Here is a 15,458-nt window from a genome sequence, read left to right as displayed (position 1 = left end):
CATTATTGCCACCCCCTTATCATTTGGTTACACCATTCCATCGATTTCCATTCAAAGTGTCGAGGTTTCCACGGAATAAATGAGATCTCTCCCCTTCTCACACTCGGAAAGCCATCTTGCTCCTGGATCCTCAACCTCCATTTGCATTTGACGTACGGCGCACTCGCAAGATTTGATATCTTTTCATCTGAGAACTACTGCCAGAATATAGATACTTATAATACAAGAAATGAAAATATAATTAATATTAAATTCTACAGGTTTTTAAAAAAGGTTTGTCGATAGCTATTTCGGTTGTAACACCATTATCAAGACTGTTCAGATAGGCCGCTTGCCCTTGCTTAAATACTACACGTGTATAGATAGAGACAGAATACATTCTCTTACTCGTTCCAGCAATATTATGAATTTGTACACTTATTATTAATACTTTGAAAACCCTAAGTGGGTTTTTCAATGGATATCAAAATTTATCAAAAACTCTTTAAATTGGCTTTATTCTCAGAAACGGACTATTTCACATATGATCTCATCAGAAAAATACATTATGGATCATTTTTGAGGGTGGAAAGAAATTTAAGACAAGTCATGTGTATTCAACCAATTTTATAAATAACAAAAAACCACTGGTGTTGACCCTACGTGAAGGACAAGTATTGTCATTCCAATATTATTTAATAAATAAAATACCATTACATTAAAAAATAAGTATTTCATTTTTTAAAAATATCTATTACAATTTTAATTATAAGCAAAAAAACATATTTACTGTTTTTTTCCTTATGAAACTGACATTATTCCGTTCAAAATCATAAATAAAAAGACAATAGTGAAGTTTTATAATCAATATTTTTGTAATTTTGCAATTTTTATGTAATCAAAATATCAATTTTTAAATAATCTATTATAAACCGAAACATTTATTAAAATTGATTAAGTTTTAATGAAGCAGCAATGAAAAACATGATAACCGCTCTTTTCTCAAAATTGACTTTTTCCCATTACCTGTGTTTTTGCTTATGGGGGCAGAACACATCTCAAACTGTGTGGCATGTCATCAACGACTGCCCTATACTAGAAAGGGAGCGATGGACTCTCAGGACTCGATGTAGACAGCATTATCATGAAATTGACCTCCAAAAGCCTCACAAAGCTATACTATACAAAGCACATAAGCAATAGAACAACACAAGAACACTACACAAAATATTGAATCCTGGCCATAAAGAAAATTAAAGATATAAATGGAGGAACCTAATTAGCTCCAGATCAATGCAACTAACCCACCCAACCACCTTGTACGAAAAAGCAAGGGCATGGTTCATTCGCCTGTTATAAAGCATTCTTCAATGAAGTTGTGACAGATAAATACTGGGTGAAACCCTGCTCCTTCCACAACAAGCTGAGTTGCTTCCGGTGGGGGATAAATCAAACTGGGCATACATATTTGTGTGTAAATTTATTTAATATTCATAATAATAATTTACAAATAAATGATAAATGGTAAAGACACACATTATTGACGTAATTTATAATTTATTAAAAAAAAAAAAAGGCGAAATCATAAAATTTCATTATGACGTATAGTTCGCAACGTTAGAGAGACCTCAAAACATTGAAGTCAACATTCTTTCCGCTAAATATAATGATTTATTCAACTAGATTCACTTTCAGGAAAAATTATCTAGAAAATAATGTATGATAATAATATGACGTAATCTACGTTATGCCAAATTCGTGTGATTAACAAATTCGAGTCATTTGAAAATTCAATACCAGAATATACATACATGACATTATATATTATCTGTGTATGGCGTGAATATGTTGATGTCTAAAAACATGAATTCTCAGGGCAGCTATTTGTATGTTCGGCTTTCTGTAGTAAATCAGATGTTTTTAAATTCTCAACAAACTGGAATTTAAAAACACTCCTGATTTACCACAGAATACCAACCTTACAAATAGCTTCCCTGAGAATTCATGTTTTTAAACTTATCAACAAATTCATGCCATACAAGGACATATTAATTCATTCTCACCATGTTCGATCCTACTAATTATATGCCTCCACGGAATGGAGTTTGTACGTATTTTTGTTTTTCCGAGAAAAAGATATTAGCTACTTATTCAACCTATTACGTCCATACTCCGAACACACATTGAAAATTTGCCAGACCCGGGATTCGAACGTGAGACCCACGACATTATAAGCTGACATGTTGGCATTGTGGATTCAAGAAAAAGATGTACTTATTAGTGTTCTTAAATTAACACATTGACGGACACATGTTAGGCAATACATGTTAGTAATATGACAGTGGACGTCCTGTCATATCACATCTCACAAAATACGACGTTTATAATAGGCGTCATGTCCACGAATGTTAATTATTAATTTGCGATGCGACTCTGCAGCACAAGCCATGTTTCAAGTATGGAAGATATAAGTAATTATGTTAGAGGGTCTTCTTCAATAATTCTCCAAAATGAGGGTGACAGCAGTGTTAGGACTGTATAGAAATAGACACAGCATCCCCGACACTAAGGTGGTGTAGGGAACCTGTGGCATTGATATCTGAAGGCGTTCAAGATCGCCATTGGGGTGTAGTACCGATATTGAATGTCGATCTTAGAGTCTACCCCCATTACGAGGGCCACCGCCGCAGCATGACGCAACGGCTGGTGGGTGAGCTAAATCACACGAATTCGACATAACATAATATACACGTCATGTATGGATACTTAAATTAATGAATATTATTTATATTGTACGAATAGACTCTATCACTGTCCGGGCAGCGCCAGTGATTTATCCATGAACTTCTTCTTTGCAAAACACAACCACCACTTGCTTGGCTTATCGTCGGGTGTGGAGAACACCTGGAAATGAAGTTAACATTTTTTACAATAAGATAATATTAATTAAACCTAGCATTATAAAAAATAAATTGTGACAGAAATAATAGGTACCTATATGTTAAATAGCCTGACGCAATGCAAAACGACTGTAAAAATTAGTTGCATTGATCAATATAATCTTAAGTTTACACGCTCATCCCTTTGGATATGTATATGTTACGCCGAATGTGCGAAATTGACTATTACATGAAATGGGCAAAATTTTGCCTAAATCGTGAAAAATGCAAGCCCGTTGCCTTATTCGTGAGCTAGGAAAAGTATCGGCCAAGTGCGTGAATTCGGCAGTAATTTTTCTGCCTAGTTCATGCAGTGGACAAATTAGATAGTAGCGCTACGGTGGTTTTTTGCAACTAAACCAAATGTGTTAAATGCTCATGCATTGGTCAAAATAGATGGTCGCGCTCCGGTGGTGTTTTTTGCAACTAATCAAACTAACCAAATGTGTCAAATGTCATTGATTATATAAAAATATACCAATCAATAACTACAATGACGTTAATATCCATTTACTATGCCCAAAAAAAATCTAGAACTATAATACGATAACGGAAGAATTTTATTAAAAGGTATTTTCGCGATTTGATTCGTGCTTGGGTATCAATCGTGCAATGGTCGATTGTTTGTTTGTGATAGTATGATTTGATAGTTTGTTGACACTTGTTAGCTAGCCTCAAAATGTACATTCAGTTGAATTCAGAATTACAAAACCAAACCTAACCTAACAATAATAATATTATATTATGTCCAATTATAACTAATAAAACCATCCGTATTAAATTTACTTTTTCTACTGTCATGTTGACAGTTTAAGAATTCCATACCCTGGCGAATTCACGCACTCGGCAGATAATTTACCTAATTCATGAATAAGGCAACGGGCTTGACTATTACATGAATTAGGCAAAATTTTGCCCATTTCATGTAATAGTCAATTTCGCACATTCGGCGTAACATATATAAATGCATAACCATATCCTATTAACAAAACATTGCAAAAACTTACTTTTTCGAGCATCCTAAGTCCAGTTTCATGTCTTAATTGTTGAATGTACTGTCTCATAACATCTGAAAGAAAAAGCGTTAAATTAATGCAATATGCTCAGCTATGAGATTTGGTATGGATTTCGATCACCCGGTTATTTACCAATAAAGTGAAGAAGAGAACACAGGGCTTGATTTATATTTGGACCCCATTCAACGCTCTTTCTTAAACAAAGGTTTTTTTTACATCAATACTCTCAATCGATTTCTCATGCACCATTTTCAGATAGAAATATATATGTAAAACAGCAGATACGAGGGTGGGTCAATAATTCCTTAGAAAAAAGCATTAAAACAGTTTTTATTTTTGTATTTTTTTTTATTTCTCAACATAATCTCCTTGGAGCTCAATACACTTGGTTAGACGTTTCTCAATTTTTTTTAAACCGTCAGAAAAATAAGTTTTCGGAAGGTCCTCAAAATAAGCATTTGTCCGATCGATGACTTCTTCATTTGAAAAAAAACGTTGTCCACTTAGCCCTTTTTTTAAGTTTGGGAAAAGGAAAAAGTCACTGGGGGCTAAATCTGGCGAATACGGTGGGTGGTCGACCAATTCGAACTTCAATTCTTCAATTTTAGCCATTGATCGTAAACATGTGTGAACACGGGCATTGTCCTGATGAAAGAGGATTTTTTTCCTATTTAAATGAGGCCGTTTTTCTTCAATTTTGTTTTTTAGCTGGTCCAATAAAGATGCATAATAATCCCCTGTTATTGTTTTTCCTTTTTCCAAATAGTCAACGAAAATAATTCCACGTGCATCCCAAAATACAGTAGCCATAACCTTACCAGCTGATTTTACAGTTTTCGCCTTCTTTGGACATGGTTCGCCTTTCGCAATCCACTGCTTTGACTGTTCTTTCGTCTCGGGAGTATAGTGGTGTATCCATGTTTCATCTACAGTCACAAAGTGACGAAAAAATTCATCCGGATTGCGTTGCATGAGCGACAACAAACAGGGCTTTAGAGGCCACCACCCTATTGCGTTTATTGTCGACTGTGAGCAAACACGGCACCCATCTTGCAGAAATTTTTTTCATGCCCAATTTGTCATGTAAAATAGAAATGACGCTACCTTTTGAGATCCCTGTAACCTCAATTATCTCACTCAACTTTAATCTTCGGTCACTTAACACCATATCGTGGATTTTATTGATCATTTCTGGTGTAGTCACCTCTACAGGACGTCCTGAGCGTGGTTCATCCTTTGTTGATGTACAACCACGTTTAAATTCATTTATCCAGTTATAAATAGTTGCAAGTGAAGGAGCAGATGTGCCGTGAACTAAATCCAACTCATTTTTTATTTCCTTTGCTGTTAACCCTTTTATATTAAAATGTTTAATAACAGCTCTAAACTCAATTTTCTCCATTTTTGTAAACAAGCAAATTTTTTTTTTAAATGTACGAGAAACACACAACAACCCGACCAATCTGATTGAAACTTCGCAGCATACTGAATCGGTAGTGCCGCTGCATGAAAACAAACCGCTTACAGTACTAGTCGCGCCACCTGTCGGCTTTTCTAAGGACTTATTGACCCACCCTCGTAACATTGTTGTCTTTGCAAACGAACCAGAAGGCCGTCAGAACAGGATACAGGAGCTTGCAGATGAAAGCCGCAAAGCAGATTTAAACATAAATGTCTCAAAGATAAAAGTAATGATAAACTGCTGTGCTGAACCTAAAAGAATCTTCATAATGACACTAAAAAAGAGTGAGTCAACAACTACGTATATCTGGAAAACAAATGTAAATTGATGGTGGTATGTATGAAGAGATTGCTCCCATAGTGTTTTAAGCGTAAAGTGTTTAACCGATGTGTGATACCAACGTATGCTTATGAAACCTGGAAAATTGTTGTACTGCACATAAAAAAATTTTCATTTCATAAAGATTGGCAGGGTAAAAAACGAATAATCACCAGCTTCATTTGGATTAGCAGGCTTTGCGTAGACTGTGTTCAGAGGGAATCCTGGCTCTCCTGGAATGCTGAACTTGGAAATGGCGAGAGAGTAGAGCTCCTGTGTGGCTTGCGCCCTCGTCGCGCATCTCTGTAAGCGCTTCAGACATTCTGTTATGTACAATGTCAGGTAGATTAAAACACGATCGGCATCCGACTGAAAAATTTAAACAAATAAATGAGCCTGCTGGGAATACACAGTAGAAGTAAAACTTCCCTTCGTAAAAATATTTTGTGCAATGAGTTATGTGCCAGTAACGGTTTTTTGGCCAAATATCATGGGCTACGTAACTTCTGGTATATACGCAAACATTTTTATATTGATTTTTGAGTTATATGTTACGTTGGAATAAACCTACTGATTAAAAATATCATAAGTTACAATACAGGATTTCGTTGAAACATAATACTAAAGGTGCCTCCGCAGAGCTGAAGTGTTCATACAATGTTAGTTTCAGTGTTCACCTTTATTTCATAAAACCTGAAGAAGACATTGGCCCTGAAGAAGTAAATGGCCTCATCGATTATGTCCATTCCTTTAGGGTCGGCTAGGGCAGGACCTCGGTACTGCGTCCTGATGGGCAGCAGTGCCAGATTGCCCAAAGTTTGCGAACTGTCCGTCTTCTCGAACGACGAGTGGTAAGCCTGCAAAAATCATAATATAGATTAGTTGAAATAAATGGTGTTATGCAATTTTTACGCGTTGTCCCTTGAAGAAGAAATATTATACACATTGTCCAACCATGCTAGTAGAAAGGGTCTAAAATGGAAGCGTAGAACAGAACATTGAAGTATCGGAGACTCTTTACTACAGCGGTTTGCTAAATTTTTCGAATCACAGCAAATTAGACCTGATAAGTTTTTTCAACAAAAATAAAGTAAGAATTTCGAAATAAAAGACAAATTAATCTAAATTTCAAGAAAGACACAACCAGGTAACACAAAACTAATGGGATGTGGATTGCCAAGTAAACCCTGCCTAAACCAAACCATAATAGTTAAAAAATATCTATTATGGTTTAATTGAATTTTAAAAACTAACCAATACCATCTGCTATAATTTGTATTCTCAGTTCAATGAAAACAAATAAGTATGACTAACTAAGTTTAGTGTGCACTATTTATGTCAGATCTTAAAAGCCTATCTCCACCCCTCGCCACTGATATATACACAAAATAAATAATAATACTTAAATAAGATATAGGAGGATTACGCCACTGTTGTAAACGAGAAGAGAGGAGAAACATATAAGGTAAATGTACCAATTTTCGTCACTGTAATAAGTACAAGCAAACAAACTTTTAAAAGCGCGTTATTGTTGGATAGAAATTAAATAATTTAATATTTTAAAATCTTTTTAAATTATTTAAATATTAATTAACCTCCTGGCTAATTTTCGGCACACTAAATTTATATCCGGAGAATCAGAAATAATCTTTTAAAATTGAATAATAACTTTAAAAATTCGATGTGCTGATAATTAGCACATAATGTGCCGGTAATAAGAGATATCGATCATTATGCAAAAATATTAAATACTGTTATTACATTATTTTTAATTACACAAGTAGCAGAGATTTTAGGAAGAAATATTGTTCCTTCTTAATATAAAACTTTTTAAAATAAGATATAAATTATAGTTTACTTTATAAAATATGATCACAATGTATGCCGATAATTGAAACATTATTATTTTAAGGATGAAGAAGGTGCGAAAATTATACAGCCGGCAGTCGCTTCGAGATGCAATTGAAGTTGTTAAAGGAGGAATGGCCACAATGGCAGCTACCAAAAAATTCGGAGTGCCCAGATCCACAATCCAGGATAAGGTTCTAGGCAAATCATCATTGGACAAAAAGAGTGGACCACCAACAATATTGATCGCAAAAGAGCAGCAACTGATTGTTGAATGGATTCACTATAAGGGAAAAATTGGCTTTCCAGTAACGAAATAACCCCAACTAATAGAGAGTGTAGCTTTATTACTGAAAGAGCTACAAAAGGCAAATTGCTTCACTGGTGGCATACCTGGAAGACATTGGTGCAAACTATTTTTGAAGAGGCATCCAACTATAACAACAAGGGTCTCCCAACATTTTTTCATCCCATTAAAAGCTTATGGAACACTTCGATCCTCAATTGAAAAATACAAAATAACAATTCAAAACTGCTGCGAGAAGATTTTGCTCCATTACTCAAAACTTGTTTGGATCAAACAAAGAAGGAAACCATCAAAAACGGTTTAAAACAGGACTATACCCTACTAAGTATATATTATATTGTAGCAAAGTATGAATGAAGAAAAATATAAATGTTACTTACAAAGTAATTGTTGTACCTACCTATATTTTTTAAACTTAAGTTTTAAGTTAAGTTTTTTTAACTTTATAGAAATTTCCTGTATAAGTTTAGTTGTGCCGATAATACGAACATAAGCTGCCAGAAATTAGTACCGAAATTTAATTCAGGTGCCGATAATAGGACCAATGTATGTTATGTTGTTAAAACATAAAAAAAATAATATTAAACTTAAAATATTGTTGATATTGAACTTTTTTATTATTAACAATATTTGTAAATATAAATACAAAAAAAGAAATATACAAATATATTTAAGCTGAGCCTATTATTTTAATCCCATGACCACATTTTCCTACTGGTGCCGATAATTGGTACATTTACCTTATTAAGATATTGACATATATCCACTCGCTCTATCGTAACCGTCTGAGATTGGGAAAAGGTTGTAGTTATATAGAAGATGGGTTCAACATAAATGACTCAGTTAATATAGAATAATTAACCAAAATAACTTTGCTTTAAGACCATTGAAAGATTGGTAGTTCGTAGACAACTATGGCATTTTTTGTGTTTAAAATCTCGAATCGTCTCTGACAGTACTTTGTTGCACATCAGCCGGATTTTCGCTACGGAGGAAATTGCTGTTCAGAAAGTGAGAAGAATTCACTTCAAAACATAATGTTTGATGACTGGCAATATTTACTTTAGGTAATCGGGGTTGGCGTGCCTGCCGGAGGCATTCAGGTGGTGTGTGAGGGAGGCCTGCATCTTGAATCTAATGTCACACTCAATGCAGTAGTAGTGCCGCCGGTTGGAATGTTTCACGGATTTTAGTGACTTTACCACCGCCACATCGATCAGAATACTGCGCACTTAGCAAACAGGATGAGAGAAAGGTGAATATCTTCAGGAGGAGAGTCGTTGAGAAGAATTTTTGAGGATTTATATTAACTTTATGTAAAGACTGCACTGTATCTATCTACCACATATGTATAATGTCGGAGGAGCTGTAAACATACCGCATAAGTGTGAGGTTTTGGAATAAGACAGAGGCAGAGAGTGAGAGAAAGTGATGTACTTAATAGACTTGATAAACCTAAGTAAACTTTACAATAGCAACCGTAACGAATATCACATTCGCCTGCATAATTACTGTGCACTAGAAAAAATCGCATCTGCACGTATTCATGGCGGGCTATGTATGCACTACCAGAAGTAATAGATGACCTGCACAGTTGAGACTGAAATGGATGGTACAACAGGAGGAATGAAGACCAGCTAAAATAATCAATCGTAGAGCAGGGCACTTGATTACCTGAGATGGAGAGAGTTTCTGGAGTAACCCAAGGGTTATAGTGCCAAAATTTATGGAAAACGTCACAAAAAGTGAAGTTCCATTGCTTAAAATTTACATGTCTTTTGACGTTAAGAAAAAATAGGGCTACCTACCTAGACAAATAATATTAGCAAAAATATGGGATATACTGGATAGGGCAGGAAACCATATTATTAAACATGTTTCTATGGTAGAAATAATGAAGACGGCTTATCTATAAAAGATATGTTTCAATAGTATCACACCCTTTTGACAGTTTGATGACACATAACCATCACACTACTTCCGTAGGCATTTAATTGACACATTAACACATATATAGAAGTTCATTTAAATATATAATACAAACCGGCATTTTTTTAATGGTACTGTAACCCTAAAAAGTTTTACTAATGCACAATTTTATAACAATTTAAATAAATAACTAGTAAATCTCCTCCTATCAACGACCTTATCTTGACAGTTGTGAATGAGTGTTGCCACTGTAGCCAGTATTACCCGAACAGACAGATTAAAATATTATCTTATTATTATTTTAAGGATACTTGAGAATTTACAAAATTATTTAATGAATCTGATCAACAAATAACATTTCTAGGTACATTTCGTTAGTCACATAAATCTAAAAAGGTCGGACACATATGCGAAGACTGAAAAATGTCGGGAGATACCTATTATTAAACTATATGAATAGAATAAAATTAATAGAAGCATCTTAACATTTCGCATTTCGAAGGAATAATACATTGTTATTCGAATTTGACTTTGAAGTCCTTGAGATAGGGTATGCTCTTTCTTCTTCGCGTGAGGTTATATTCTAATAATTTATTTTCCTTTTTTTGTCGTTGGTCATTCCTCCGTTTTTATTTACTGGTCATGCCCGCGCGTCCATTTTTTATGTATGGAGTTTGGGATCCCTTTGTCTTCATTCTGGATTTGACTTTCTTATTGTTTACATGTTGCGTCTGACAGTTCATTCCAACTATCAAAAAAATTATCTTGGACGAACGTTAAGTGATAGTTAAGTGAACGTTAAGTGATTAGTGATTATGGCGCAACATCTGAATGACCGTGAGGACGATATTCTAAAAGCAATGGACACCAGACGGCGAAGCAGAACTACTACAGGAGTATAAGTTTAACGTACGAGCGTCGATTAAGATGCTGATGTTTGAGGTATCTTCGTTACGTACCTTATTTCAGCAGGGGGACCGGCAAGGAGTGGCACAACGCCCAAAAAAACAATTCTTGGCGGCCCCTACGGTCGTAGAGTTAGGTCTAAATGACAAGTTGCGTCGGTGCGGACCACTCGTCATCAGCTAACCATCTGACGGAGAAGACCATCGCGGCCCTCCAGAATGCGATGTTTTCCCCAACGGGACAGCTTCTGAAAGGGTATGCAAGGGTTAGAGGATTGGGCAACCAATCCTCAAAACATCATAACAGCGATGAGCCTGTACCAAAAAAACGAAGAGGGTTTTGGGGACAACGCATAATAAAATTTGCGAGAACATGACTCAGATCCTTACCGGAAGGATACCTTCACTCGGGAGGCACTATCAAGGATTTCTCCTAGCTGAGAGTCCCGGAAGGCCCTCGAACTCACATTATGGCCAGGGTATTCCCAAGGGGCGACGTCCTGTGGGAAGGGAGTTCTCCATCGGAGGTACGGGCTCCACCAGGGATCCGTACTCTAAGCGAAGGTGACCGCACGACTTTAGGGGAGTCTGGATGGCGTAGTGTACCCCCCCCCCCAACATTGGTAAAAATAATAGCCGTAGCCCGCAGACCTTTTGTGCGGACACCACCATTGGCAAGTCCTTCTTTACTTTTACGGAAAGAATTTCAAACGCAACAATCAGCAGAGGTCACTCTCGAGATCGAGGACTTAAAAATCTCAGGGGTTCTAGAAGAAGCAGGTCAAGCCCCCAGTTTTTCTCTCAACCCTGTTTCTGACCAAGAAAGAAGACGGGACCCTATGCCCTGTTTTCAACCGAAAGCGTTTGAATGCGTTCCTACAGCCAAAGCGATTCAAACTAAGTCACCATTATGAGGTTCCAGCCGTCTTACAAACAGAAGACTGGCTAGTAATAATAGATCTAAGCCAGGCGTACCTCCGGGTACCAATGGCTTCTCAACATTGTCGATTCGTTCGACTAGCCTACCAAGGGGAGCTCCTACAATTCACGTGTCTCCCGTTCGTGCTGCCAGCCGCTCCGATTATGTTGGCATCCCTGACCAATAGAGTCGCCGAACGCCTACGAAAGAATGACTGAGAATATTCACTTACCTAGACGACTTCTTAGTAGCCAACAAATCTGAGAAACAGTCTCGGTTCAGGTGGAATACAGGATAACCTTCCTACATTTAGGGTGGTTAATAAATATTAAAAGATCCTGTCTGAACCCAAGCCAACAATGAGAGTTCCTGGACATCACGTAGGACACACACAACAAGCGGAGGTTTCTGTCGCCGGAGAAGTGTGTATCACTCCGTCACCATCAGCTGCTAATGCAGGTACAAAAAGGCAGTTGGTCCCTCAGACAGGTACATATCCAATCCCTTCTAGGGTGACTCAACTTCACATCCTACCTCCACGAGGAAGGTTGCATTGCCGACAGCTACAACGCTCCAGTCATCAATATGGCTGAGGTCCAATCCTCGCTAATTGATGACAGTCCCACCACAGGCCCAACAGGACATCATGTGGTGGCCCTAGGCGATAGGATCCTCAGATTTGACACAACGCAGTATCACTTCCCTCCATTTGCGTGTGAATTTCTCAACTGTCACTTTGTGTTTTGTTATGGTTTTTTCGTCTGGATTCGGGATGGAAGGTGGATAATTAAGGCACCGGAATTGTGAATAGAAGCGGCGAGTTTATTTAACGTTAATATTATAATCGTTACATTTTTAATAATTTAATTCTACGGAGGACGAAATCGGCGTGTTGGCGACTTAGCTGTTTGTAGCGATCTGCGCGCCATCTTGTATTTTCGCTTTTCAACGAGAGCCGTTGGCGAAAGAAGGCGACGTTGCAACATCTCCAACTGTCAACAAAATTTACGGCATTGCCGGCTGGGCTCTTATTATTATTTATTTTCGTAATCAGCGCTTTATTATTTGTTGGGTTTGATACCGATTTGGGTCTCTTCAGATACACAAAGACATCCCCAAATGGGGACCATACGGGGGTGTCACAGCAGGTACAAAAAGGCAGTTGGTCCCTCAGGCAGGCACATGTTCAATCCCTTCTGGGGCGACTTAACTTCGCATCCTACCTCCACGAGGAAGGTTGCATTGCCGACGGCTACAAAGCTCCAGCCATCAATATTGTCGAGGTCCCATTCTCGCCAACAGACGATAATCCCACCACAGGCCCAACAGGACATCATGTGGTGGCTCCAGGTGATAGGCTCCTCAGAGTTGACACACATCAATCACTTCCTGACGACAGACGCAGCTGACAAAGGCTAGGGAGCCCAACTGAATGAACACCACCTATCAGGTACGTGGGAACAAGACCAGTTAGCATGGCATGGCATTCCAACAGGAAGGAAATGTTTGCAATTCAATATCAGGTACAATCAATCATAGTATCAGATCTGCTTCTGCAGACAGACAACAAAACAGTGGTGGCATACATCAACAACGAGGGCGGCACAAAATCTGTCACCCTCCTAAATCTATGCCGACAGAATATACTAGTATTTACCAGTCGAGCCAACATCACGTTTACTGCACAATACTTCCGCAGAAATTACAACTGCGTGGCAGATCATCTCTCCCGCAGACAACTCATTCCCGACTGGCACCTCATTAACACCAAACCACCCCCCTGCTTCAAAGATGGGGTGTTCCCGAGGTTGATTTATTCGAAAGCGAAACAGCACAGTCATTGCAACGTATGTGTCACGAGACGTTACAGACAGTGGCGCGCTGTTTCACGACGCCTTCAGCCGAGTGTAGGACTTCAGACTGGCGTGGATATTTCCCCCACCAAACATACTTTCACGAGTCCTAGCGCACCTGAACTCAGCAAAAGGGAAGTACTTACTAGTGGCACCGAGCTGGAAACAATGCTTTTGGGGAGTGGACTTACGAAAAAGGGCGATAGTATCTCTTTATACAATGCCTCACCTACATACGACACTAGTAGGCATGGAGATCAACCATCCACCTCCAAGGACCCAGGACCTGTCCCTTTAACTATGGATAATTTCGGGTGGGGAGGAAATAACATCAAATTGAATGGTGGAAGAAAGGGCGCTCCTTACTTCCAGATGGCGACCTTCGACTCTAAAAACTTACAAACCAGCTTGGAACAAATGGAAGACAATGACATGGGTAACATGAACCTAATCGATTATAATAGCCCTCAACCAATGGAATTGGCCAGATACCTAGGCTACATGCACAACATGGAGGGTTTGTCGTACAACACCATCCTGGTGCATAAGTCAGCCATAGCCACATTTTGCAAACCGATTATCATTGTAGATATCAGCATCAACGTGGTAGTACAACACAATATGTTACAGGCGATTTCGGTACATAAATAGAAACCCGTCAAACTAGTGGTTTGGGATCCAGGACGAGTGGTAGATCATCTTAGGAAAACAACACCGGTGGAGTACAACCTATTCGAAACGTCTCGCAGGACAGCTACCTACTCGGCTGCTTCTCGCATCGGGACGAAGGGTTCATGACCTCACACTACTCAGTAATAGTAGACAATGGATTAGTGGATAAAAGTGACCACATAATTGTATGGACAATATTTGGCGCAAATACAGATACCGCCAAGCATCGTCAATCGGATTGGAAGCTAAGCGCTTCCACGTGTCAAAACATCGACCCAGTATTAATTCTGGTTACGGAGACTCGTCTGCATGTCAAACCCATGGAGAGGGGAAGGTGGGGATATTTCGGAATTATTTATATCTTCAAGAGGATCACTAAAACCAGCCACCAGGACAGTTATAGGGAATTGGATAAGGTCAGTACTGTTGGAAGCAGGGGTACAAGAACCACCAGGCAGTGTCCGCTCAGTGGTGGCTTCCTTAAACTGTAAACATACCCAATAGATGATATCTTAAAGAGAGGTAACTGGCGTAGTGAGTCGACATTTCACGACAAATACCAGAGAGCGATGGACACACCACCATCAGAAGGGGTACCATATACATTGAAAGTCACGATGGTCTATACCTCGTCAATGAATCATTGTCACATACAGGAATCAAATCAGGAAAGTCAAATTCGAATAATGAAAGGAGTTTTACCTACCAATAAAACTCTTATTATTCATGTTGACTTTGAAGTCCAGGTAACTTCTACCTGGTTCCTTGAGTCATATCATAATGAAGACAAAGGGATCCCAAACTCCATACATAAAAAATGGACGCGCGGGTATGACCAGTAAATAAAAACGGAGGAATGACCAACGACAAGAAAAAGGAAAATAAATTTGTAGAATATAACCTCAGGCGAAGAAGATTAATGGCTCAAATAGACTCTATGATAATCGGTCATATAAATGCCGAAAAACCCGTTTCTTATGTTGGCGTCCTGTGTCACAGGGTGTCACAGAGTGTAAATACGATTTCATAGCTGTCATACAATATGTATGTATAAATGTCAGAATGGCATAGATTTGATCATAGACACTAAAACTCTCTTAGCATATATGTGCCCGTTCGTCATATAGTCTATTTGAACCATAATATAGGCAACTATAAAATAATTACAAAAGAATAAGCTTTCACAAATCAATTACTGTTTACTCATTTTTTTTTATAAAAAAAAACTACGTTTGGACCTTGATAGTCACGTAGACAATAAAATAGTAGTTGATATCAGCTTACGGCAACCCAGGCCTTTAGGCAACGGGC

At 38.0% G+C, this 15,458-nt stretch overlaps 1 protein-coding gene across 1 annotated transcript; it reads right to left on the bottom strand.

Annotated features, from left to right (window-relative positions):
• Positions 1 to 1,442: 1,442 nt before the first annotated feature.
• LOC147069731 (actin-related protein 2/3 complex subunit 3-like) lies at positions 1,443 to 10,039 on the bottom strand. Its single transcript, XM_085950158.1, has 5 exons — positions 9,914 to 10,039; positions 6,392 to 6,571; positions 5,888 to 6,083; positions 3,926 to 3,987; positions 1,443 to 2,883 (listed from the first exon to the last, which is right to left on the bottom strand). Exons 1-5 carry the CDS (start codon positions 9,917 to 9,919, stop codon positions 2,788 to 2,790), a joined length of 540 nt encoding a protein of 179 aa, XP_085806284.1. The 5' UTR covers positions 9,920 to 10,039; the 3' UTR covers positions 1,443 to 2,787.
• Between the last annotated feature and the right edge of the window lie 5,419 nt (positions 10,040 to 15,458).

Source organism: Rhyacophila brunnea, unplaced genomic scaffold (genome assembly GCF_057557595.1).
Source record: "Rhyacophila brunnea isolate RB1 unplaced genomic scaffold, BYU_Rbru_1.0 scaffold_23, whole genome shotgun sequence".
NCBI lineage: Eukaryota > Metazoa > Arthropoda > Insecta > Trichoptera > Rhyacophilidae > Rhyacophila > Rhyacophila brunnea.
The sequence above is the reverse complement of the archived record's forward strand: the minus strand, read 5'-3'. Positions and strand labels throughout refer to the sequence as shown.